The sequence below is a fragment of the Notothenia rossii genome (assembly GCF_949606895.1).
Source record: "Notothenia rossii genome assembly, chromosome: 1".
Classification (NCBI taxonomy): Eukaryota; Metazoa; Chordata; class Actinopteri; order Perciformes; family Nototheniidae; genus Notothenia; species Notothenia rossii.
The window spans coordinates 73,853,764-73,880,909 of NC_136912.1; the positions used below are offsets into that span (position 1 = coordinate 73,853,764).

General features: G+C 41.1%; 3 protein-coding genes across 3 annotated transcripts; all 3 read left to right on the forward strand.

Annotated features, from left to right (window-relative positions):
- The first annotated feature begins 399 nt into the window (after positions 1 to 399).
- On the forward strand, positions 400 to 9,636 carry LOC307032784 (fibronectin type III domain-containing protein 7-like). The gene is made up of 10 exons (XM_079671035.1): positions 400 to 738; positions 2,221 to 2,481; positions 3,499 to 3,762; positions 4,854 to 5,123; positions 5,456 to 5,710; positions 5,783 to 6,040; positions 6,360 to 6,614; positions 6,937 to 7,191; positions 7,842 to 8,102; positions 8,388 to 9,636. The coding sequence occupies exons 1-10, from the start codon at positions 627 to 629 to the stop codon at positions 8,483 to 8,485; spliced, it is 2,289 nt and encodes a 762-aa protein (XP_079527161.1). The 5' UTR covers positions 400 to 626; the 3' UTR covers positions 8,486 to 9,636.
- A 4,121-nt stretch (positions 9,637 to 13,757) lies between these two features.
- LOC307032275 (fibronectin type III domain-containing protein 7-like) lies at positions 13,758 to 17,802 on the forward strand. The gene is made up of 3 exons (XM_079670136.1): positions 13,758 to 14,057; positions 16,805 to 17,065; positions 17,777 to 17,802. The coding sequence occupies exons 1-3, from the start codon at positions 13,949 to 13,951 to the stop codon at positions 17,785 to 17,787; spliced, it is 381 nt and encodes a 126-aa protein (XP_079526262.1). The 5' UTR covers positions 13,758 to 13,948; the 3' UTR covers positions 17,788 to 17,802.
- A 79-nt stretch (positions 17,803 to 17,881) lies between these two features.
- LOC307019469 (fibronectin type III domain-containing protein 7-like) lies at positions 17,882 to 25,464 on the forward strand (the record flags this gene model as incomplete). Its single annotated transcript, XM_079650420.1, has 10 exons — positions 17,882 to 17,897; positions 18,087 to 18,350; positions 19,430 to 19,699; positions 20,336 to 20,608; positions 20,681 to 20,938; positions 21,261 to 21,515; positions 21,840 to 22,094; positions 23,631 to 23,891; positions 24,178 to 24,378; positions 24,850 to 25,464. 9 exons carry the CDS (start codon positions 17,882 to 17,884, stop codon positions 24,282 to 24,284), a joined length of 1,959 nt encoding a protein of 652 aa, XP_079506546.1. The 3' UTR covers positions 24,285 to 24,378; positions 24,850 to 25,464.
- Positions 25,465 to 27,146: the final 1,682 nt, after the last annotated feature.

Here is a 27,146-nt window from a genome sequence, read left to right on the forward strand (position 1 = left end):
GACACAATATGTTTAGAAGAAGGTGAAACCTTGAAGAGAGAAGCATTTATATCCAACAGAAGCTGCATAGTGTGAGGAGCGAAGTCATTTTACTTCAAGAAAATATGAAGTGGCCAGCGATTTTTGTCTTGCTGAGCATATGCTCACAGGTAAAGTAACGGACTAAAATGTGTTAATAGTCATTTTGCTTATTTCATTTCAGGCTCAGAAATCCTGTTTTTAAAAAGGAGTGATACAATGTTACAGTCAAGTAGTAGGAACTTGAATGTCATATAAAACCATAACCGTTTTAATATTTTATTATCTACATTTGCAGGCTGCAGCACGAGGTATGTATTTTATATTTTACCATAACTACACTGCAGATGGTAATATCATTTCCATATGAGAATGAAAGGACACAAAATATTGATGGTAGGCTATATGTATTTCTCAGGGTGTAAAAAAGTAGGCTACTATAAAGATGCTCTCTCTCAGATATCGAAGTATCCGTGTTCTCTGCAACATCGAAGAGCGTGATTCTCAGATGGACCAGGGTCTACGGAGCCAGCTCATACAAGGTCATCGCCGCCCCCCAGAACTCCCCAGGCAACCCCGTTGGTTATGCCGTGTTTGGTCCACACACAATGATGGGCACCATCAACTCTCTGTCCCCAAACATCATGTATACATTCACAGTTGCAGCTCTGGATAATGCTCAAGAGATACTAAACATTGGAACTATCGATTCTTCCTCAGGTGAGGTAACCTTGTGATGTTAAAGCACTTAATTGAGTGTTTTATTCTTGTTTAGTTTCATCACACACACACACAAACGTTCTGGTGCATTTGTTTTAGTTAAGCTAGTACAGTAGGCCTACCGTTTTATTCTGTGATATTCGGGCAAACTAATTATATCTCTCTCTCTCTCTCTCTCGTGTGTGTATATACAAAAGTATTGGGACACTCCTTAATCATTGAATACAGGTGTTTCATTCAGTCCCATTGCCACAGGTGTATCAAATCAAGCACCTGGCCCTGCAGTCTGCCTTTACAAACATTTGTGAAAGAATGGGTCTTTCTAAAGCACTTTGAGCACCAGGAAAAGCGCTTTATAAAAGTAATTTATTATTAAAGAGCTCACTGAATTTGAACGTGGTACTGTAATATGCCACCGTTGCAACAAGTCAGTTCGTGAAATGTCTTCTTTCGTAGATATTCCACGATCAACTGTAAGTGTTATTATTGCAAAGTCTAAGCGTTTAGGAACCACAGCAACTCACGTAAAGATCACGTAAAGTTACAGATCGGGGGCGCAGAGTGCTTAAAAGTCGCCAAAGCTCTACTGACTCGATAACTGCGGAGTGCTGCCACTGAAGTGCTGCCAGAGCAGTGGAAACGTGTTCTGTGGAGGGACGAAACACGCTTCTCTATCAGGCAGTCTGATGGACGAGTCTGGGCTTGGCGAATGCCAGGAAAACGTTACCTGCCGGACTGCATTGTGCCAACTGTAAAGTTTGAGGGATAATGCTGTGGGGTTGTTTGTCTGGTGATTCTTAATGCTTCATCTTACCAAGTCATTTTGGACAATTCTATGCTTCCAACTTTGTGGAAACAGTTTGGGGAAGGCCCTTTTCTGTTCCAGCATGACTGTGCCCATGTGCACAAAGCATGGTCCATAAAAGCCTGGTTGGATGAGTTTGGTGTGGAAGAATATGACTGGCCTGCACAGAGCCCTGACTTGAACACCTTTGGGCTGAACTAGAACGGAGATTCTCCAAAATCTTGTAAAGCCTTTCCAGGAATTAATAGCTGCAAAGGGGGGGACCAACTTCATATTAATGCCCAAGAATTTGGAATGGGATGTCATAAAAGCTCCTTTAGGTGGCCCAATACTTTTGTCTATATAGTGTATGCACATTACAGTCAGAATATTTTTTTTAAACATTTGTTATCTGAATAACTAATGTAACGTGTACATTTTAAAACACTTAAATGGTAGTTTGATGATGAACAGAGGAGCACAGAAGAGTCACTGTTAGTTCCTCATGGTTTAAATAAGCCTTTCTTTAAGCAAATAGTTTTATTTTATTACATTCAGCATTCAAATTGACGTACTGTTGCAGACACAAAATAAATAGTTTGCCCTGAAATCTGTGGGTAAAAAGATGGATTGCATTGCCAACTATCGCTGAGAAGGTGTAGTATCTCGTCAAACTGTATTTCTTGTGAATCTTTTAGCTCCTGAGGTGATGGATCCAATCCTGACGGTGAAGTCGAAGGACAGCAAGACTTTTATCGTGTCTTTCAGCTTGAAGACCGGGGTGACATCTTACATCATACGATTGCAGAATCCAAACCGCTTCATCAGAGAAAACATCGTGTCCTCCTCCCCCGCTGAGATTGAGTCTCTCGACCCGTACACAGAGTACTCACTCAGCATCATGTCTGTGAACAGTGGAGGCCAGAGCCAGCCATCTTCACCTGTGACTGCAAAGACAGGTACTGTTGTAGTGTTTGTGTCCATAATTCAAGATTGAGAAACAAAACTTCAGAAATGTATTCAGTGGGTAAACAATTAAACCCCAAGGGCTGGATTATAGCAATGAGTCACATATTCAGTAAGAAACAATATGTCCTGTTCTTCTCAGTCTCCATACGCTGCAGGAGTCACTTGTTCTCCTTCATTGTCTCTTAGCAGAGTATACAGTCCTGTCAGGGAATGTATACACATTATCTTCAGTTTTTGTGCAAAAAGAATCCAGGGTTTTTCTTGCCGATCAATGCCTTAGGGTCTTTCCAGTAAAGACGGTAAGTATACCGGACCCTTCTCTGTTAAACACAATGGGAGGACCTGATCCTGAGAACATGGCTGGCACCTCTCTACTCCATCCCCAGGGGACTATCTGATCCACATGAGTACAAAATAACATGCTACAGGCAGTCTCATCGTTTTTGTTCGCCGTTTGCCATTATTCACCTCTGATTTAATTTCCCTTCCTTGAATGTAGGTTTCTGTTTATGTAAGATTGAGAATAACTACACTGTAGGTGGATATATTTATACATCCACCATTTTTCAAAATTATAACCGAAGCTTTCCACTTGCATGTTTGAAACTAAAAACAACTTTTTTTACATCTAAATTCAAACATGTGAGATTTGATTGCTCACTTATTCAGAAACAACATGAAAACTATGCTTTTCATTTTTTAGTAGGTGCATAAAAGTCTGTGCTGATACTTGGGTGCAGCCCATATTCTGACATCACTGCTTGGATCTGTGACTGCTGACAATAAAACAAAATTTAAAAAAATGGATTCACAAAAAAGTAAGGGCTTTACTAGGACTTAACTGCTGTAAAACATGACAAAAGATATTTATTCCCTTAAGACTTGGCTTCAAAAGCATACATCTTAAATGACTAAGTAAGCAACAATCAAAGTCAAGAGAAACATATTCACTCAAAGTACAGTCGCCCTAATCGCTTCATAATGTTAAACTTTGTCCCCCTCCACAGTGTTGCCCCCTCCTCAGCTCTCTGCCTCCTCTCCCAGCAATGACAGCATCACTGTGTCCTGGGCTCCTGTTGCCAACGCTGTCCAGTACAGCCTGTCTCTGTACAAGTTTGGCTGGAACACCACCTTCATCAAGCACAACACTTCCAGCACCAATTGGATCGTCTCCGGCCTGGATATGGGCTCAGTCTACGTCATAAAGGGTTTCGCCTGGGACCCCGAGGGCCGTCAGGGAGAGGACAGTCAGTACATCAACCAGATGACAAGTAAGCGTGCACTGAGACTCTTTTCTGTGTGTGGGAAATACCCATGATTGCTCCTACAAGTATATAGAGTCCATGTGCCTTTTTTATTTGATCATGTAAGAAATATTACACGTGTAGAGATGAGACACAATATTAACTAGGCTTGCAATTTCAAATGAACTTAACACAGTCACAGAGAACTTTTCATGTTATATATATATTTTTATAAGCATTACATGTTTTTTAGACGCTTTTATCCAAAGCGACTTACATACTCAATACTGTGGGCAATCCCCACAGGAGCAATTTGGGGAAAAGTATCCAGGGACACAATGACATTCTGACTGCAGAGGGGTTTGAACCTGTGACCCCCTTATCCGAACACCAACGCTCTATCCACTGCACCACACGCCTCCTCCACACAAAAAAAGTTTTTGCTTTCCAGAAACATTTAACCTCTTCACAGTCTTACACTTATTAGAAATATATAATGGTGGAACTTAAAACATGACCTTAAGACACAGAATATTGTGTAAAAATATATATCTTCAAATGATTATCATGGGATGTAGCCTATATAAGCTACAAAAAACATGACTCAAGTTGTTTGAAATAGTATTAAAACCCTTTGTTTCATAAAGGAAACTACTCCATACAAGAAAAGGTTCTACATTTGAACTTGGGCGACTCCTAGTAGTTCAAAAAGACACATAGGTAGCACTGGTCTTCTCTGGAGTGTCTTATTCGTCCACAGAGACTTATGCCATCATAAGAATACAAAAACTGTACAAATAGAACTAGTTATAAAGCCATGTTCAAATAACTCGATAAGTGTTGACATGTAAACAGTCATTTGATGCTGAAATAGTGGGTCTCTGTGTTGGTTTGAACTATATAAAATATTTTCAACCTCAGGCTGTGACATCTATATCTAAGAACGACAGCCATCTGATGAATACAGTATTATTAGTAATATTTTCTTCACAAAACATTACTGGTAAGAGTAATTTAGAAACTATTACTCTAATTATACTTCTCTACTCCTGTTAGTGTGTTTTTTATGTGTGCTTTTATTTAATGTATCATTTGGGCATGTTTTATTGTTTTCACAGGACCTGCTTTGCCATCTATTGCCAATGTCTCCATGGTGATGAATAACGGTTTGGCCGGTATCTCCGTGTCCTGGGAACGGGATGAGGGGGTCTTTGGGTCCCTCCAGTACCATGTGATGAGCGACCAGAACCTCACCTGTAACTCCACATCCACATCCAGCTCCTGCACCCTTGCTCCAGTGGGCTGCGGAGAGGTACACACAGTCCGGGTCAGCACCTCCAACGAGGCCGGGCCCAGCGACCAATCCGGCCCCATGGTGTTCATCACCTGTGAGTATTAGACTACATTTAGTTCCGATCACACTTGTGAACACAGAAGAATTCTTAATGTTCTCATCAATTGAATAGATTAAATCTAATATACAATGAAATAAAACGGATACTTTGAACATACACTTCGCTACAAGAGTTATGATTACATTTAGTTGTTTAATGAGAAACATTATTGTGTTAATGCAAGAATTCTACGTAAAACATAATAATGTTTTTCTCATTAAACATTAGTGCTAGATATGGATACAAAAATGATGGCAGCACTAGTTTGCTCTGAAACCCTCTGTCATTAAAATATGACTAAACTCCCTGCTGTCCTGTCCGGTCAGCCCCCTGCCCCCCACAGTCTCTGGCTGTTGTGGAGTCGACAGAAGGAAGCTGCACGCTGACCTGGGACACGGTGACTCACGTCGACAGCTACACAGCCTTCATCAAGAGAGGAGACGGGGCAGAGGAGAGCTGCAACACCACCAGCAGGAGCTGCACCTACAACTGCACATGTGGCCACACATACCTGATGTCTGTGATGGCCTTCAACCAGGCTGGCAGCAGTCCTGAAGGACAGGTTCTCAACGACACCATCTGTAAGTAGCCACTGAGGGGACAGATTTGAATTCATGATTTTCTGTGTATCACACCACCTGTGTGTCTTTCAGTGCTCTGTTGTCCAGAGGGTGTATCCATCTCCGCGTTGAGCACTGACACGTTTGAGATCACGTGGACGGTCTCTCGGGGGGCAGAGCTGTACCAGACTCGAGCTGCAGACAGTTCAGAGGTCATCCTGTGTAACGACACGGCTCCGGTGTGCGCCCTCTCTGACCTCAGCTGCGACAGTTCCTACAGCGTGGTGGTGACACCCTGCAACGACATCAGCGGATGCAACCGGGCATGCAAAGCTCACACACAAATCACAGGTAGGAAACGTGTGCCCACATGTATCCAGCAAATATCCAGTTACATTTTTAAGTTGTAAAGTTTTCCACTTTGTTTCATTTTCAGATTTCCCATTTAAACAGCAGTAAAACATCAGTGAAAAAAAGTTTTGAATGACTTCAAATGCTTGATATCTAATATTATGAACTAGACTGGTCATCAGAGAGCTACAGTATATTTTAAAACTACACAGGCCTACAGCCAGTTCATTAATTTCACATCCATTCCTCATGTACTGTATGTGGAGTAGTCTCAGAGGTTTGATCATGCTCTTAATTCCTCTTTTCCTCCAACCGTCAGCTCCATGCATGCCGATGAATCTGACGTTGACTCAGAGAAACTCCTCCTGCTTCAGTGTCAGCTGGACTCCAAACAACAGGCTTGCTATTTACACCGTGACAGCGTCGGGAGATGACGGCACACGCACCTGCAACACAGACGGAAACAGCTGTGACATCACTGACCTTCCTTGTGGCTCTAATTTTGAAGTCAGCGTCATAGCAACCAGCCCCGCAGGCTTGGGTTTACCCAGCTACTCTGAATTGTTGGAAACAGGTGAGTGGTCAAAAGTTGGGATTGAACCATTTTATTATAAAGCACAGGCAGGACTTAAAAACAACAATATAATAGCGTGCTAGTGACATGTAGCGCCACCTACAGCCTCAAGAACACCTTCAGGGTTCCTCAGCATGGAATACGAACAGATATATTTGTAATAAAAACTGATTTCTTAGTTAATATCAAGCTGTCTTTTGCTCTTTTCTGCTGTAACAAATGTAAATGTCCCCTCTGTGGGAAGAATATAGGTATTCTGATTTTTATAAAGATAGTTTTTTGTTCCACTCCTTAACACTACATTTATCATCCTCTTCTCCAGGACCGTGCTGCCCGGTGGATCAGGTGGTGGATCAGGTGACGCAGGCAATGAGCAATGTGTCATGGTCTCCTGCTAAAGGGGCGCATACATTCATCACTTCCCTAACATCAACACGTGGCCACGCCCGCTGCCACACCATGGACTCCCACTGCCTCATGGGATGCATCACCTGTGGGACCAACTACACCGTCACCATGGAGGCGATCAGCCACAGCGGGCGCCGGTCAAACTGCTCCTATGAGGGCTTCTCGTCCAGTAAGTGATTGGGTTTTCTTCCAATGAAAAGAAAATACTTTGCAACTGTAGTGTATCTACCAGAAAGCACTGACATGACACTTTTATTATAAAAAAGAAGCAATACATATCTATTACGATTGTTTATGGTATGTATCAATATAAAAGTAGGAATCTTAATCATTTTCAATAAAATTGGATTTGAAACACTTGTTATATTTATTTGTACAAAAGGGGTTCTCACATGTTTGTAGTTTTTAAGATTTAAAAAAAAATCTTGAGGACGAGCATCCAAAGTAAAAACATAACTAAATGTTTAAACATGTAGCTGCTATAAAAAACTATAAATGTTTTGTAAATTACTGACAAATGTAAGCCTACTTCTATTAATCGAACCATTTAGCATTATCTTCGTGGCCCAATAGATGGCGCTCTGACACCCACACAACAGTAGAGTCTGTACCCTTTTTGTAAAACAACAAAATACACTTTAAATTCAAAGCCATTTCTTGACTGCTTTGCTCATGTGCGTCAGGATTAACATTTGACAGCTCGGTGAAATATATGTTCCAAAAATTAAAACAATTTGTAGTGCTCTCTTTGAATGGGCTGGTTATCTTTCAGACATTAAAGCCACTGCAGAAAGCTCCCTTCATGTCTCTCTCTCTCAGGTGCCTGCTGTCCATCAGGCGTCCGGCTCTATGGGATGGCCCACAGCTCTCTGCGGGTGCACTGGCGCGGTGCTGGCAGCAGCCACAGCTACGTCACAGAGCTGGTGGGCAGCAGGAACAACTACACCTGCACCGCCTCCCCCGGGGAGAGCAGCTGTGATGTTCCCAACATCCAGTGTGGGGATGTCTACACTGTGGTGGTGACTCCGCTCACACCAGAGGGCAGCAAAGTCCTCTTCTGCGCCCAGAGGATCTACTCAGGTAGGATTGTGACATCTCTCAGTTGTTTATGATGATAAATAATATAGGAATTTAGTTTGGCGCTAATGTGTCCTTTTGTTTATATTAAAAGTTAACCCTCTGTTTATGCTCTTAACGGAAAAGTTTTAGCACTAGTGATTTTATGTCTTTCTGTATTTGGGAACACAACAGCAGTAAAGACGATTCAATCCCCACAGGACAACAAAGGTGGCACAGCTGAATCATTTTAAAAATGATTGACAACATTTTGACTGAATTTCAACTTTTTTTTCCCTGCTCTCTCAGTCTCTTGCGCAGGCAGCAACCTTGGTACAGGTGAGTGTTATAATTTGCAAAAATATATTTATAACTCTATTTTAAGTCTCACCCAAACATTTATTTGACTTGAGAAGTAAAATTATTATTTTTCTCTAATGTCATTTCAACCTGTTGTTCTGCAGTGATATACAGAGGAAAGAGAAGCGTGGACTAGATATGGTAAGTAAAAATACGACAATTATACAGAAACTGTAGTGGAAGCTGTACATAGCAGCAACTGCTATAGTGGTTGACTAAAGACGCAAGCATAAAGTTATGTGAAGCCAGTGAGCTTGCCTCTTTGAGACCAGCTTTAAATCATCTTTTAAACTTCACAATATAATTAACAATAAAGCAAGCTAAAAGATGAACTTTTATGAAAACACCAATATTAAAGCAACGCAGGCACGACATGAAACGAGAACAGAAACAAAACTCTGATACTTGTTACAGTAAGACATAATAATTAAGTATATTATACATGTTCAGGTATAATGATGATTCTCTCTGCTGGTCACAATAAAACATTATTTTGATCAAGATCTGAAAACTTTGATTTGACACTCTGCTGTTATAAGATGTAACAATTTACTTAATGGATATACATTTCTTCAAACTGAATGTGACTGAATCTCTTCTCCACAGACGCAACACCGCCATCTTCCTTTTCCTGCTCTTCCTCCATCAGTCCCGCACCACTGCAATAAAGCCAACTCATGGATGAATAGAAGGACTTGCCTGCACTGGACAACATGCCTGTGTGTTGTCCAGTGGTGATAGTGAAATCATTTTAATAATACATTTGTATGTGTTTTTATGTCTGTATCACTGATAAAACAATACCCCTCTATTCCCTAAACGATCTTGATCAAGCACTCGAAGAGACGAGTGCATATGTTTGCTGCTCATGAGGCAACATGTACAATGTGGACATGAAACATGTTAAAAGTACCTCTTGAACAAATCACCATATTGACAAAAAGATCAATTGGCAAAAGAGTAACACTGCCTAAGCAGACCTTGAAGAATATTTTTGCCCCTTCATTTTCTGAATAATTGATTGGATGGTTGGCCAAAAAGTAAATAATTGTAGGTCTGCCCCCAAGTAGGAAGCCTCCTGGTGATCTGTGTCACCTAATCATGTGTTCTCAGGATGAATTCAACTGTTTGTGATATGTGTCTCTGTTGTTGTGAAAACCTGATTCATAGATCAGTAAATAAATTATTCCGAGCATCATTTTTGTGATGTGTGGTTTATTTTGCCCATAGATTTGTGCTTCAAAATCTTGTTTTATGCCGTTTGTTGCCAAATTGTGGCGGACCATAACTAAGTGTACCTACTCCAATACTTTGACTCCACTATAATCCAAAGGCTAATGCTTTTGACTTCCCTCAGTTTGTTTGATAACTTTTGAATATACATTTTTAACTAAAAGGTATTTATATTTAATGTCAGCTTCAGATCTATCCATCAGATTCAATTATAATACAATATATTATACCGAAACGGGCCTTTTATATAATGAGGTCTTTTACTTATCTTTTTCAGTAGTGTTCACATTTACTTTCTATCTTTCTTACCTAAAAGAATAGTGACCAACATTGTTACCCGGCCACACTTTGGATATTTTCTTTTCCTGCTCCAAAGAAAGTTGTCCGGCAGGAAGTGCTTTTGGCAAGTTTTCATAACTGGTGAAAATGCTCAGACACCTTGGTGAAAATGTATCGTAGTTGTGAAACTGAAACTAAGGTAAATCAGGCACATTTGCTTCAGTGTGTTGTTCTGACCCCCTGGGCAATTTACTAACAACATTAGTCCTTATTTAATATGTATTCCTTTTATCTATTCAATCTGATATCTGATGTCAGATATCCTGTCCTTGATAAAACATCTGCTCAGTATCCCAGAGTCAAAAAGGTTTTCAGGTTATTTAAAATTAAAATATTGATATCAAATTGGAAACAATGAATCTATATACAAGTTGACTGATTTAACTAATTGCTTGAGCTCTAGTTGACAGTTTGTAATACTGTTTACATGTCCCCTTAAGTCTGGAAGAGGTGTGAAAATGTGTTTATAACTGAACATATAAAATGTGTTTGACAATAGCGGTATGGAGCTTTGGCAATGCAGTTACAACTTATGTGTCCATTGATTGTTTTTAAACTTGTTTATTCAAACTCATACCTTTTTAGAAGTATTTGTATGGAGGAGTATTAGGGCCAGAACAACTAGAGTAGAACGTTTTTTAATTTTAACAATAAAGTTTAAATGTCTGTATTCTCGATATTTTTACTTGAACATTTCCACTAAAAGTGCAAAATATATTTAAAGCTGCAGCAGATTTGTTAACCATGTCTGTATTTAAGTTAATTCTGTTTGGAAACAATGTTGGGCTCTGCAAAACGCAATTCTTTAGAAAACTAAATAGTTCCCCCCCAGTTTGAATAAGGTGCCTCGGATGTTATTGTGACTGGACCCTAAACATCTTTATCATTTCCCCCCTCTATGTATCAAACTAAAACTCTTCTGTGGGACTCGCTACCTCATGTTATTTGTCTTTACTCCAAATATTTCTTCTTTTTTACATTCCTGGCAGAAATAGGTTTTCTACAATGAAAGTACATCAACAGAATAGAGCAGGGGTCGGCAACCTTTCTGATATGAAGTGCCATTTAAAAAAAAAATGTTTTCAGCGTGCCAACGATCGAGAATTAACAAGGGGGGGGGGGGGGGGGGCGTTGAGGAGCTTGACGCTCGTCAACTATCACCCGGAGGGCGGGGGAGCCTCGCTGCGTTGAAGCAGTGTGTGGACCTGTCAGCGCAACTTACATGATGCCGAATTTAACAAACACATTTAAATAATTGGTTTAAACGGCATAATAATAAGGACGATCGTCCGTTCTGTGATTTTCCAGAGCACACATGTTATGATATTAGGGTCATGCAGAGTGAGATGAGATCGATGTCCCTTTAAGAGAGAGAGAGGGGGGTGTGATGTATTTTGTGAAACAGAAGAACAGCTAAATAAATTCAACGGCCTCCGAAGAAGAGCTCGCCTCTCTCCAGTCATTTAAGCTAAAGTGGGTTATTGAACCTGAAGCTTGTTGCTTCTGCCCTCCTCGACTACGGTCTGGGAGCCGACAGGAAAGTTCAACACACAGATGGCCAGTCCGCCCCTTTGTAGCATATTATTTCGATGAGAGATGAGCAGATCGCCACTGGGCTTTCAACTAAATAAACAGCCACGCAAAAACTGCGGCATTTGTACAGCTCCTTATGGGTACTGCAATTAGTGAAGTGCTTTCCTCCGTGGTGAAACAATCAGCACTGCACCACGGAGGAAAGCGGCAGAAAGTCACCTGGAGTTAAAGAGAGCCGGGCTGCGTTGCGTGCATGGCTTCCTTCTGCAGGTAACGGGGAGACGCGCTCTGGCGGCGGTCTCGTTCAGGATCCGAAAATACAATTTAAATATTTTGCACACTTATTCCACTTATTCCTAGTGTGCCACTGGTTACGGTGCCGCGTGCCAATGCTGGCACGCGTGCCAGGGGTTGCCGACCCCCTGGTATAGAGTATTGGAAATGCTTTGAGGCCTTAAGGTAGAGGAAGTCCAATTCCTTTTTCAGACCCATACAGTAGAGTATCCAGGGTATGGCTGGGGTAGGCTACAGCCATACCAAGAAATATCTTAGCCCCACCATGAAAGATTATGTTAAAGTAAGCAAAAAAAAAGTCAGCCGAGTAAATTGCACAGACAGCAGCGAGATTGATTACAGTAGCCACTTGTCTGGAAATGCCGAGGACTAGAAACGGTTTTGAAAACTTTTTTTTTTTAAAACAACATATTTGCATGATATGGGTCTCTCACCCATATAATGCAAATATGTTGTGGTATCTTTACTACATCCTTGAATATAGAGTATTGTGCTACAATACAAATGTTTTTCCTTCTCTTTAAGAATTTTCGAATCCTAAATCTATCGAGTAGAATAGTTCATAAATCTAATCAATAGATTCATGATTCAAAGATTCTAAAAGTAGGGTAGACATGTGCAGTGGCGTTTCTATATGTACAAAAGTGGTGGGGCACAAAAAACTTAGATGTCTATATATAAGCTTCTGCAGTGACGTGCAGTGAGGTTGATGGCTGGTGAGGCACTGACTCTTCAGGTTTACACATATTATATTTTGACCTAAATCAAAATATAATATTATTTTCAAAAGCCTTTTTCGTCTGATGCTTCGATTAATTTTAAACAGACATTTCAACAAAAGGATACCCAAAAATTTTAATTTGATCATTTAAATATTGAATTGTTCTCTCTTATTAAGATCCCATTTTCAATCAAAATTGTGGTCTAACTCCCAGTTTCCACTGGGTCCATCTGAGCCGCGCTGCGTCGCGTCACGGCTGCGCCGCGGTTTTGGTCTCGCGCCATAACGGAACCGACTAACTCCCCTTTTTCGTATGTACAGCTCTAAACATGCCCAGACTTGTAGTGATTTTCGCCTTCTGAAAGAAAGAGTGTGTTTAGTGTTAAGAGTGCTAACGTGACGGCAATCTTGGTGTTGGTGACGTGTGCAAGACCAGAGATATAGTTCATTGAGTGTTTCACACAAATAAATGTGTCAGTTTTACGACACATTTTAATTTTTTTGACTTGCAAAATTATCCTTTAAATTGACAAGCATCATATGTGTAATTCGTGGCACAATTCAAACGGAGTCGAAAGATAATCTTTCTCTCGCCATTGACTTCAATCCATACTTTTCCTGAAATAATTAAGGTCCCCTGGAGGTCCACCAGAAGGGGAGGGACTTCACCTCTCTATTACGCTACTTCACTGTGAATGGTCAATTGCTTCAGTGGGCGGGACCAAATGCAGCTATTTATACCAGCACAGACACAGTATGTTTAGAAAAAGGTGAAACCTTGAAGAGAGAAGTATTTGAATCCAACAGAAGCTGCATAGTGTGAGGACAGAAGTCATTTTACTTCAAGAAAATATGAAGTGGCCAGCGATTTTTGTCTTGCTGAGCATATGCTCACAGGTAAAGTAACGGACTAAAATGTGTTATAGTCATTTTGCTTATTTCATTTCAGGTTCAGAAAAACTGTTTTTAAAAAGGAGTGATACAATGTTACAGTCAAGTAGTAGGAACTTGAATGTCATATAAAACCATAACCGTTTTTATTTTATTATCTACATGTGCAGGCTGCAGCACAAGGTATGTATTTTATATTTTACCATAACTACACTGCAGATGGTAATATCATTTCCATATGAGAATGAAGGGGCACAAAATATTGATGGTAGGCTATATGTATCTGTACATGAATTAATTTCTCGGGGTGTAAAAAAGTAGGCTACTATAAAGATGCTCTCTCTCAGATATCGAAGTATCCGTGTTCTCTGCAACATCGAAGAGCGTGATTCTCAGATGGACCAGGATCTACGGAGCCAGCTCATACAAGGTCATCGCCGCCCCCCAGAACTCCCCAGGCAACCCCGTTGGTTATGCCGTGTTTGGTCCACACACAGTGATGGGCACCATCAACTCTCTGTCCCCAAACATCATGTATACATTCACAGTTGCAGCTCTGGATAATGCTCAAGAGATACTAAACATTGGAACTATCGATTCTTCCTCAGGTGAGGTAACCTTGTGATGTTAAAGCACTTAATTGAGTGTTTTATTCTTGTTTAGCTTCACCACACACACAAACGTTCTGGTGCATTTGTTTTAGTTAAGCTAGTACAGTAGGCCTACCGTTTTATTCTGTGATATTCGGGCAAACTAATTATTTCTTGTGTGTGTGTATACAAAAGTATTGGGACACTCCTTAATCATTGCATACAGGTGTTTCATTCAGTCCCATTGCCACAGGTGTATCAAATTAAGCAACTAGCCCTGCAGTCTGCCTTTACAAACATGTGAAAGACTGGGTCGTTCTAAAGCACTTTGAGCACCAGGAAAAGCGCGTTATAAAAGTAATTTTATTATTAAAGAGCTCACTGAATTTGAACGTGGTACTGTAATATGCCACCGTTGCAACAAGTCAGTTCGTGCAATGTCTTCTTTCGTAGATATTCCACGATCAACTGTAAGTGTTATTATTGCAAAGTCTAAGCGTTTAGGAACCACAGCAACTCACGTAAAGACCACGTAAAGTTAGAGCGGGGGCGCAGAGTGCTTAAAAGTCGCCAAAGCTCTACTGACTCGATAACTGCGGAGTGCTGCCACTGAAGTGCTGCCAGAGCAGTGGAAGCAGTGGAAACGTTTTCTGTGAAGTGAGGAAACACGCTTCTCTATCAGGCAGTCTGATGGACGAGTCTGGATTTGGCGAATGCCAGGAAAACGTTACCGGCTGCCGGACTGCATTGTGCCAACCAGGGGCGGACCGGGGGGAGGAAAAGTGGCCCGGGGATTAATTGACAGACAGGCCCACTTAATGCGCGATATGTATCGGCCGGCCGGCGACGAAAGTATGTTACTTAACAAAAAACCCTATGCATTTAATGTTGTTTTGGACAATTATTCATATAGTAATCACATTACCTGAGCCCTGGAGTTGCCTAGAGCAAAATAGTTACAGCATATATTTCGCAATTTTAATGTTAACAGATCATTGATGAATTAACATTTTGACCCAATTTGCCTGACTTGACGAATGGAAAAAAACATGGGCGTAGGAAGCATCCTCAATGTGGGTGAGACAATTTAACAGGGGTTGTGGGCAGGTGGTGGACCTCACCACCTCTAGGGGGGTCTGGGGCAAGCTCCCCCGGGAAGATTTTTTTTTTAAATGTTGAAGTTAAATGCATCAATCTGGTGCACTTTGAGAGCAAACTTAGGGACTAAATCTATGGCAGTCAGTAGGGGCTTGGACTGTGAGCCGTAGGGTCGCCGGTTCAAGTCCCCGACCAGACCTACTTTTGGAGTGTGGACTTCTACTTGGAGAGGTCTCAGTTTACCTCCTTCCCTGCCGTGGTGCCCTTGAGCAAGGCACCGGACATCCCCCTTCCCCCCTCACTCCCATTGCTCCCCGGGCGCTGTACAATAGCTGCCCACTGCTCCTAGTACTAGACTCCTGGTACTAGGATGGGTAAAAGCAGAGAACACATTTCACTGTGTGCTGTGTGCTCTGCATGTGTGACCATTAAAAAGTGTTTCATCCCTCCCAATTCTTAGTCAACACCCATATAAAACAGAACTGTAAACAAATTTACTTTTTCTTTCAACATTTAGTTGAACAGCAAGTGGAGGCAAAAGTGACTGCACCAAAACAATAAATGTGGGCAACACGTTCGGCGCCACAGCCGCGTGACCGCTGAGGCAGACGGACTGCCTCCTTTTCACTCGCCTACGGGTACAGCCACTCCCCCTGAACCCAGGGCTCGCTACAATACTGTATACGCAAACTATACAAAAACGCCAGCTTTGGAGCTTGTTTATCCATCTGTAAGCAACTGCCAGCTAGGTCTCTCAGTCACTAACTCCTGATCGTTCACTGCGTAGTGACAGCTGCTTTGGGCCGGTATGATTTAGGCAAAATAACAAATATTTTATTTATTTATTTTTGGCCCTCCGGCCCACACACGGCACCGGCCCACCGGGGGAATCTCCCGGTATTCCCAATGGCCAGTCCACCCCTGGTGCCAACTGTAAAGTTTGAGGGATAATGCTATGGGGTGGTTTGTCTGGTGATTCTTAATGCTTCATCTTACCAAGTCATTTTGGACAATTCTATGCTTCCAACTTTGTGGAAACAGTTTGGGGAAGGCCCTTTTCTGTTCCAGCATGACTGTGCCCCAGTGCACAAAGTATGGTCTATAAAGGCCTGGTTGGATGAGTTTGGTGTGGAAGAATTTGACTGGCCCGCACAGAGCCCTGACTTGAACACCTTTGGGCTGAACTAGAATGGAGATTCTCCAAAATCTTGTTAAGCCTTTCCAGAAATTAATAGCTTCAAAGGGGGGGACCAACTTCAGATTAATGCCCAAGAATTTGGAATGGGATGTCATAAAAGCGCCTTTAGGTGGCCCAATACTTTTGTCTATATAGTGTATCTGTATACACATTACAGTCAATGTTTTTTTAAACATTTGTTATCTGAATAACTAATGTAACGTGTACATTTTAAAACACTTAAATGGTAGTTTGATGATGAACAGAGGAGCACAGAAGAGTCACTGTTAGTTCCTCATGGTTTAAATAAGCCTTTCTTTAAGCAAATAGTTTTATTTTATTACATTCAGCATTCAAATTGACGTACTGTTGCAGACACAAAATAAATAGTTTGCCCTGAAATCTGTGGGTAAAAAGATGGATTGCATTGCCAACTATCGCTGAGAAGGTGTAGTATCTCGTCAAACTGTATTTCTTGTGAATCTTTTAGCTCCTGAGGTGATGGATCCAATCCTGACGGTGAAGTCGAAGGACAGCAAGACTTTTATCGTGTCTTTCAGCTTGAAGACCGGGGCGACATCTTACATCATACGATTGCAGAATCCAAACCGCTTCATCAGAGAATACATCGTGTCCTCCTCCCCCGCTGAGATTGAGTCTCTCGACCCGTACACAGAGTACTCACTCAGCATCATGTCTGTGAACAGTGGAGGGCAGAGCCAGCCATCGTCCCCTGTGACTGCAAAGACAGGTACTGTTGTAGTGTTTGTGTCCATAATTCAAGATTGAGAAACAAAACCTAAGAAATGTATTCAGTGGGTAAACAATTAAACCCCAAGGGCTGGATTATAGCAATGAGTCACATATTCAGTAAGAAACAATATGTCCTGTTCTTCTCAGTCTCCATACCCTGCAGGAGTCGCTTGTTCTCCTTCATTGTCTCTTAGCAGAGTATACAGTCCTGTCAGGGAATGTATACACATTATCTTCAGTTTTTGTGCAAAAAGAATCCAGGGTTTTTCTTGCCGATCAATGCCTTAGGGTCTTTCCAGTAAAGACGGTAAGTATACCGGACCCTTCTCTGTTAAACACAATGGGAGGACCTGATCCTGAGAACATGGCTGGCACCTCTCTACTCCATCCCCAGGGGACTATCTGATCCACATGAGTACAAAATAACATGCTACAGGCAGTCATCGTTTTTGTTCGCCGTTTGCCATTATTCACCTCTGATTTAATTTCCCTTCCTTGAATGTAGGTTTCTGTTTATTTCAGATTGAGAATAACTACACTATAGGTGGATTTATTTATACATCCACCATTTTTCAAAATTATAACCGAAGCTTTCCACTCACATGTTTGAAACTAAAAACAACTTTTTTACATCTAAATTAAATTCAAACATGTGAGATTGATTGCTCACTTATTCAGAAACATGAAAACTATCATTTTCATTTTTTAGTAGGTGCATAAAAGTCTGTGAAGTGGCTGATACTTGGGTGCAGCCCATATTCTGACATCACTGCTTGGATCTGTGACTGCTGACAATAGAACAAAAAATAAAAAAATGGATTCACAAAAAAGTAAGGGCTTTACTAGGACTTAACTGCTGTAAAACATGACTCAGGATGTTTATTCCCTTAAGACTTGGCTTCAAAAGCATACATCTTAAATGACTAAGTAAGCAACAATCAAAGTCAAGAGAAACATATTCACTCAAAGTACAGTCGCCCTAATCGCTTCATAATGTTAAACTTTGTCCCCCTCCACAGTGTTGCCCCCTCCTCAGCTCTCCGCCTCCTCTCCCAGCAACGACAGCATCACTGTGTCCTGGGCTCCTGTTGCCAACGCTGTCCAGTACAGCCTGTTTCTGTACAAGTTTGGCTGGAACACCACCTTCATCAAGCACAACACTTCCAGCACCAATTGGATCGTCTCCGGCCTGGATATGGGCTCAGTCTACGTCATAAAGGGTTTCGCCTGGGACCCCGAGGGCCGCCAGGGAGAGGACAGTCAGTACATCAACCAGATGACAAGTAAGCGTGCACCGAGACTCTTTTCTGTGTGTGGGAAATACCCATGATTGCTCCTACAAGTATATAGAGTCCATGTGCCTTTTTTATTTGATCATGTAAAAAATATTATACGTGTAGAGATGAGAGAAAATATTAACTAGGCTTGCAATCTTAAATAAACTTAACACAGTCACAGAACTTTTCATGTTATTGGGTAAGTATTACATTACATGTTACTTGTTGGATGCTTTTATCCAACACGACTTACATACTCAATACTGTGGGCAATCCCCACACGAGCAATTTGGGGTAAAGTGCCCAGGGGCACAACGACATTCTGACTGCAGAGGGGTTTGAACCTGATCCGAATACCCACGCTCTATCCACTGCACCACACGCCTCCTCCACACAAAAAAAGTTTTTGCTTTCCAGAAACATTTAACCTCTTCACAGTCTTGCACTTATTAGAAATATATAATAGTGGAACCTAAAACATGACCTTAAGACACAGAATATTGTGTAAAAATATATATCTTCAAATGATTATCATGGGATGTAGCCTATATAAGCTACAGAAAACATGACTCAAGTTGTTTGAAATGGTATTAAAACCCTTTGTTTCATAAAGGAAACTACTCCATACAAGAAAAGGTTCTACATTTGAACTTGGGCGACTCCTAGTAGTTCAAAAAGACACATAGGTAGCACTGGTCTTCTCTGGAGTGTCTTATTTGTCCACAAAGACTTATGCCATCACAAGAATACAAAAACTGTACAAATAGAACTAGTTATAAAGCCATGGTCAAATAACTCGATAAGTGTTGACATGTAAACAGTCATTTGATGCTGAAATAGTGGGTCTCTGGGTTGGTTTGAACTATATAAAATATTTTCAACCTCAGGCTGTGACATCTATATCTAAGAACGGCAGCCATCTGATGAATACAGTATTATTAGTAATAACATTTTCCTCACCAAACATTACTGGTAAGAGTAATTTAGAAACTATTACTCTAATTATACTTCTCTACTCCTGTTAGTGTGTTTTTATGTGTGCTTTTATTTAATGCATCATTGGGCATGTTTTATTGTTTTCACAGGACCTGCTATGCCATCTATTGCCAATGTCTCCATGGTGATGAATAACGGTTTGGCCGGTATCTCCGTGTCCTGGGAACGGGATGAGGGGGTCTTTGGGTCCCTCCAGTACCATGTGATGAGCGACCAGAACCTCACCTGTAACTCCACATCCACATCCAGCTCCTGCATCCTGGCTCCAGTGGGCTGCGGAGAGGTACACATAGTCCGGGTCAGCACCTCCAACGAGGCCGGGCCCAGCGACCAATCCGGCCCCATGGTGTTCATCACCTGTGAGTATTAGACTACATTTAATTCCGATCACACTTGTGAACTATCTGTTTGTAATAGGGCACCGTAGACCTATAATGAGCAAGCCATAATAATGCAAGGAGTATTGGATTAGTCACAAGATACTGTATAAGTGTTGGTTGGTTGGAAGTTAGTTCATTACATCTTATTTAGAATCACTTTTATCCAAAGTTACTTCGATGCCATAAATGTGACTACAGGATCAATTTGAACCTCTGATCCTTACATTAATGGATTATCAAAATGGTTTAATTTGAAAGTTGACAAGAAATCTATTCGTCTTTGCATATTTATGATCTGTTTACGAGACAGCTATAAGATCATTCAATCTTCACATTCTCTTCAAACATAAAATACATAAGGCTTTTTCTTACCATCAGAAGAATTCTTAAATAGATTAAATCTAATATACAAGGAAATCAAACGGATACTTTGAACATACACTTCCCTACAAGAGTTATGATTACATTTAGTTGTTTAATAAGAAAAACATTATTATGTTATATGTAGAATTCTAACATTAACACATTAGTGCTAGTCTAGATATGGATAAAAAAATGATGGCAGCACTAGTTTGCTCTGAAACCCTCTGTCATTAAAATATGACTAAACTCTCTGCTGTCCTGTCCGGTCAGCCCCCTGCCCCCCACAGTCTCTGGCTGTTGTGGAGTCGACAGAAGGAAGCTGCACGCTGACCTGGGACACGGTGACTCACGTCGACAGCTACACAGCCTTCATCAAGAGAGGAGACGGTGCAGAGGAGAGCTGCAACACCACCAGCAGGAGCTGCACCTACAACTGCACATGTGGCCACACATACCTGATGTCTGTGATGGCCTTCAACCAGGCTGGCAGCAGTCCTGAAGGACAGGTTCTCAACGACACCACCTGTAAGTAGCCACTGAGGGGACAGATTTGAATTCATGATTTTCTGTGTATCACACCCCCTGTGTGTCTTTCAGTGCTCTGTTGTCCAGAGGGTGTATCCATCTCCGCCGTGAGCACTGACACGTTTGAGATCACGTGGACGGTCTCTCGGGGGGCAGAGCTGTACCAGACTCGAGCTGCAGACAGTTCAGAGGTCATCCTGTGTAACGACACGGCTCCGGTGTGCGCCCTCTCTGACCTCAGCTGCGACAGTTCCTACAGCGTGGTGGTGACACCCTGCAACGACATCAGCGGATGCAACCGGGCATGCAAAGCTCACACACAAATCACAGGTAGGAAACGTGTGCCCACCTGTATCCAGCAAATATCCAGTTACATTTTTAAGTTGTAAAGTTTTCCACTTTGTTTCATTTTCAGATTTCCCATTTAAATAACGCTAAAAGATCAGTTAAAAAATAGTTTTGAATGACTTCAAATGCTTGATATCTAATATTATGAACTAGACTGGTCATCAGAGAGCTACAGTATATTTTAAAACTACACATAGGCCTACAGCCAATTCATTAATTTCACATCCATTCCTCATGTACTGTATGTGGAGTAGTCTCAGAGGTTTGATTATGCTCTTAATTCCTCTTTTCCTCCACCCGTCAGCTCCATGCATGCCGATGAATCTGATGTTGACTCAGAGAAACTCCTCCTGCTTCAGTGTCAGCTGGACTCCAAACAACAGGCTTGCTATTTACACCGTGACAGCGTCGGGAGATGACGGCACACGCACCTGCAACACAGACGGAAACAGCTGCGACATCACTGACCTTCCTTGTGGCTCTAACTTTGAAGTCAGCGTCATAGCAACCAGCCCAGCAGGCTTGGGTTTACCCAGCTACTCTGAATTGTTGGAAACAGGTGAGCGGTCAAAAGTTGTGATTGAACCATTTTATTATAAAGCACAGGCAGGACTTAAAAACAACAATATAATAGCATGCTAGTGACGTGTAGCGCCACCTACAGCCTCAAGAACACCTTAAGGTTTCCTCAGCATGGAATACGAACACAGATATTTGTAATAAAAACTGATTTCTTAGTTAATATCAAGCTGTCTTTTGCTCTTTTCTGCTGTAACAAATGTAAATGTCCCCTCTGTGGGACGAATATAGGTATTCTGATTTTAATACAGATGGTAGTTTTTTTGTTCCACTTCAACACTAAATGTATCATCCTCTTCTACAGGACCGTGCTGCCCGGTGGATCAAGTGGTGGATCAGGTGACGCAGGCAATGAGCAATGTGTCATGGTCTCCCGCTAAAGGGGCGCATACATTCATCACTTCCCTAACATCAACGCGTGGCCACGCCCGCTGCCACACCATGGACTCCCACTGCCTCATGGGATGCATCACCTGTGGGACCAATTACACCATCACCATGGAGGCGATCAGCCACAGCGGGCGCCGGTCAAACTGCTCCTATGAGGGCTTCTCGTCCAGTAAGTGATTGGGTTTTCTTCCAATGAAAAGAAAATATTTTGCAACTGTAGTGTATCTACCAGAAAGCACTGACATGACACTTTTATTATAAAAAAGAAGCAATATATATACACGATTGTTTATGGTATGTATCAATGGGGGGTGCTAGTGGATCGCCGGAGCTGTTAGATTAATATTAACATGCTTATTGTAGTTGTAAGTGCACTGCCTTGCGGCCTGTAGCACCTGTTACAGGGTGGTTTAGGCTAGGTTGCAGCTCTACCCTGTGGACGTATTGTGCCTGTGATATATATCTGCCTCACGTGACTATACCTCAGTTGTATGATTACCTGCTTAATGTGAATACACGGCGTTGAGACACAGCCTGACTTGCCTTGTTTATTAATGCACCTACATCTACAAACATGGTGTCAGAAGCTCAAATAGGACCCAGCTGTGGACTGCATGCTACTGTCCGTCGCTGAAACAGAGTGCGTTTATTTGTTTTGGTGAGGTTTAGCAGTTTAAGTTAGCCTGTTAGCATTAGCGTCACGTTGGAACAATGATGATCATTGTTGATGGAGCATATGTGTGGACTGGACCTGCATTTTACAGGAAAGGAGTGAGCAGAGAGTAGAGTAGTTGTCGATTCTTGTTCTGTTTTCTCTGAATATCTGCCTCTCCCTCTCAGACATTGAGTCGCGCGCGCTACTAAAGAGACGTGTTACCATGGAAACCAAACAATGGTGTAGCTTATTAAAGTCCGAGTGGAAACAGTCGTGTGTAAATCTGATTTTGTCAGAAATGCGGGAGAAATATGACCCCGGGAGGAAACCGGGAGAGGGCAATGAAATCGGGAGTCTCCCGCGAAAATCGGGAGGGTTGACAAGTATGACCCACACCCAACCTACACTCAACCAGATGACTGGTTTCAGGGCCAGGATAACTAAGTCCACGTCTGAAAAAAATAACCAGCTCACTGGATTGCACTCGACTGTAGACCACTTGGAGTGGTAGAAAATAAGGGGCTGCAAAAGGTACTACAGATTGCATCGTCTGACACAACATATGAGCTGCCATGCAGAAAGACAGTGACAAAAAGAATCCAGCAGCTTTATGACAATGAAAAGGAAGATAAAGAGAATTTATTGGAGAAAGCCGAATGTGTTGCCCTGACTGGGGATCATTGGACCCCGGTAAGCAATTCAAAGTACCTCTGTGTGACGGCACACTTTATTGACATCTTCTCACTGTTCTCAGGTCAAATATTTATATGTAATTAAAAATGCGATTAATTTCGATTAATTAATTAAAAAATCTCTAATTAATTAGATTAATGTTTTTAATCGAGTCCCGGCACTACAAAATACACTTTAAATTCAAAGCCATTTCTTGACTGCTTTGCTCATGTGCGTCAGGATTAACATTTGACAGCTCGGTGAAATATATGTTCCAAAAATTAAAACAATTTGTAGTGCTCTCTTTGAATGGGCTGGTTATCTTTCAGACATTAAAGCCACTGCAGAAAGCTCCCTTCATGTCTCTCTCTCTCTCAGGTGCCTGCTGTCCATCAGGCGTCCGGCTCTATGGGATGGCCCACAGCTCTCTGCGGGTGCACTGGCGCGGTGCTGGCAGCAGCCACAGCTACGTCACAGAGCTGGTGGGCAGCAGGAACAACTACACCTGCACCGCCTCCCCCGGGGAGAGCAGCTGTGATGTTCCCAACATCCAGTGTGGGGATGTCTACACTGTGGTGGTGACTCCGCTCACACCAGAGGGCAGCAAAGTCCTCTTCTGCGCCCAGAGGATCTACTCAGGTAGGATTGTGACATCTCTCAGTTGTTTATGATGATAAATAATATAGGAATTTAGTTTGGAGCTAATGTGTCCTTTTGTTTATATTAAAAGTTAACCCTCTGTTTATGCTCTTAACGGAAAAGTTTTAGCACTAGTGATTTTATGTCTTTCTGTATTTGGGAACACAACAGCAGTAAAGACGATTCAAGCCTCAGAGGGCAACAAAGGTGGCACAGCTGAATCATGTTTAAAATGATTGACAACATTTTGACTGAATTTCAACCTTTTTTTCCCCTGCCCTCTCAGTCTCTTGCGAAGGCAGCAACCTTGGTACAGGTGAGTGTTATAATATGCAAAGATATATTTATAACTCTATTTTAAGTCCCACCGAAACCACCCAAACATTTATTTGACTTAAGAAGTAAAATTATTATTTTTCTCTAATGTCATTTCAACCTGTTGTTCTGCAGTGATATACAGAGGAAAGAGAAGCGTGGACTAGATATGGTAAGTAAAAATACGACAATTATACAGAAACTGTAGTGGAAGCTGTACATAGCAGCAACTGCTATAGTGGTTGACTAAAAACGCAAGCATAAAGTTATGTGAAGCCAGTGAGCTTGCCTCTTTGAGACCAGCTTTTAATCATCCTTTAAACTTCACAATATAATTAACAATATATGTGACAATAAAGCAAGCTAAAAGATGACCTTTTATGAAAACACCAATATTAAAGCAACGCAGGCACGACATGAAACGAGAACAGAAACAAAACTCTGATACTTGTTACAGTAAGACATAATAATTAAGTATATTATACATGTTCAGTTATAATGATGATTCTCTCTGCTGGTCACAATAAAACATTATTTTGATCTGAAAACTTTGATTTGACACTCTGCTGTTATAAGATGTAACAATTTACTTAATGAATATACATTTCTTCAAACTGAATGTGACTGAATCTCTTCTCCACAGACGCAACACCGCAATCTTCCTTTTCCTGCTCTTCCTCCATCAGTCCCGCACCACTGCAATAAAGCCAACTCATGGATGAATAGAAGGACTTGCCTGCACTGGACAACATGCCTGTGTGTTGTCCAGTGGTGATAGTGAAATAATTTTAATAATACATTTGTATGTGTTTTTATGTCTGTATCACTGATAAAACAATACCCCTCTATTCCCTAAACAGTCTTGATCAAGCACTCGAAGAGACGAGTGCATATGTTTGCTGCTCATGAGGCAACATGTGCAATGTGGACATGAAACATGTTAAAAGTACCTCTTGAACAAATCACCATATTGACAAAAAGATCAATTGGCAAAAGAGTAACAGTGCCTAAGCAGGCCTTGAAGAATATTTTGCCCCTTCATTTTCTGAATAATTGATTGGATGGTTGGCCAAAAAGTAAATAATTGTAGGTGTGCCCCCAAGTAGGAAGGCTCCTGGTGATCTGTGTCACCTCATCTGTTCTCAGGATGAATTCAACTGTTTGTGATATGTGTCTCTGTTGTTGTGAGAACCTGATTCATAGATCAGTAAATAAATTATTCCGAGCATCATTTTTGTGATGTGTGGTTTATTTTGCCCATAGATTTGTGCTTCAAAATCTTGTTTTATGCTGTTTGGTGCCAAATTGTGGCGGACCATAACTAAGTGTACCTACTCCAATACTTTGACTCCACTATAATCCAAAGGCTAATGCTTTTGACTTCCCTCCGTTTGTTTGATAACTTTTGAATATACATTTTTAACTAAAAGGTATTTATATTTAATGTCAGCTTCAGATCTATCCATCAGATTAAATTATAATACAATATATATATATACCGAAACGGGCCTTTGATATAATGAGGTCTTTTACTTATCTTTGTCAGTAGTGTTCACATTTACTTTCTATCTTTCTTACCTAAAAGAATAGTGAACAAAATTGTTACCTGGCCACACTTTGGACATTTTATTTTCCTGCTACAAAGAAAGTTGTCTGGCAGGAAGTGCTTTTGGCAAGTTTTCATAACTGGTGTAAATGCTCAGAAACCTTGGTGAAAATGTGTCCTAGTTGTGAAACTAAGGTAAATCAGGCACATTTGCTTCAGGGTGTTGTTCTGACCCCCTGGGCAATTTACTAACAACATTAGTCCTTATTTAATTTAATATTTATTTCTTTTATCTATTCAATCTGATATCTGATGTCAGATATCCTGTCCTTGATAAAACATCTGCTCAGTATCCCAGAGTCAAAAAGGTTTTCAGGTTATTTAAAATTAAAATATTGATATCAAATTGGAAACAAGGAATCTATATACAAGTTGACTTAACTAATTGCTTGAGCTCTATTTGACAGTTTGTAATACTGTTTACATGTCTCCTTAAGTCTGGAAGAGGTTTGAAAATGTGTTTATAATAACTGAACATATAAAATGTCTTGTTTGACAATAGCAGTATGGAGCTCTGGCAATGCAGTTACAACTTATGTGTCCATTGATTGTTTTTAAACTTGTTTATTCAAACTCATACCTTTTTTAGAAGTATTTGTATGGAGGAGTATTAGGGCCAGAACAACTAGAGTAGAACGTTTTTTAATTTTAACAATAAAGTTTCAATGTCTGTATTCTCAATATTTTTACTTTATTAACATTTCCACTAAAAGTGCAAAATATATTTAAAGCTGCAGCAACAATGTGATTTGTTTACCATGTCTGTATTTAAGTAAATTCTGTTTGGAAACAATGTTTGGCTCTGCAAAACGCAATTCTTTAGAAAACTAAATAATTCCCCCCCAGTTTGAATAAGGTGCATCGGATGTTGTGACTGGACCCTAAACATCTTTATCATTTCCCCCATCTATGTATCAAACTAAAACTCTTCTGTGGGACTCGCTACCTCATGTTATTTGTCTTTACTCAAAATATTTCTTCTTTTTTACATTCCTGGCAGAAATAGGTTTTCTACAATGAAAGTTCATCAACAGTATAGAGTATTGGAAATGCTTTGAGGCCTTAAGGTAGAGGAAGTCCAATTCCTTTTTCAGACCCATACAGTAAGTATCCAGGGTATGGCTGGGGTAGGCTACAGCCATACCAAGAAATATCTTAGCCCCACCATGAAAGATTATGTTAAAGTAAGCAAAAAAAAAGTCAGCCGAGTAAATTGCACAGACAGCAGCGAGATTGATTTCAGTAGCCACTTGTCTGGAAATGCCGAAGACTAGAAACGGTTTTGAAAACTTTTTTTTAAAAAACATATTTGGATGATATGGGTCTCTCACCCA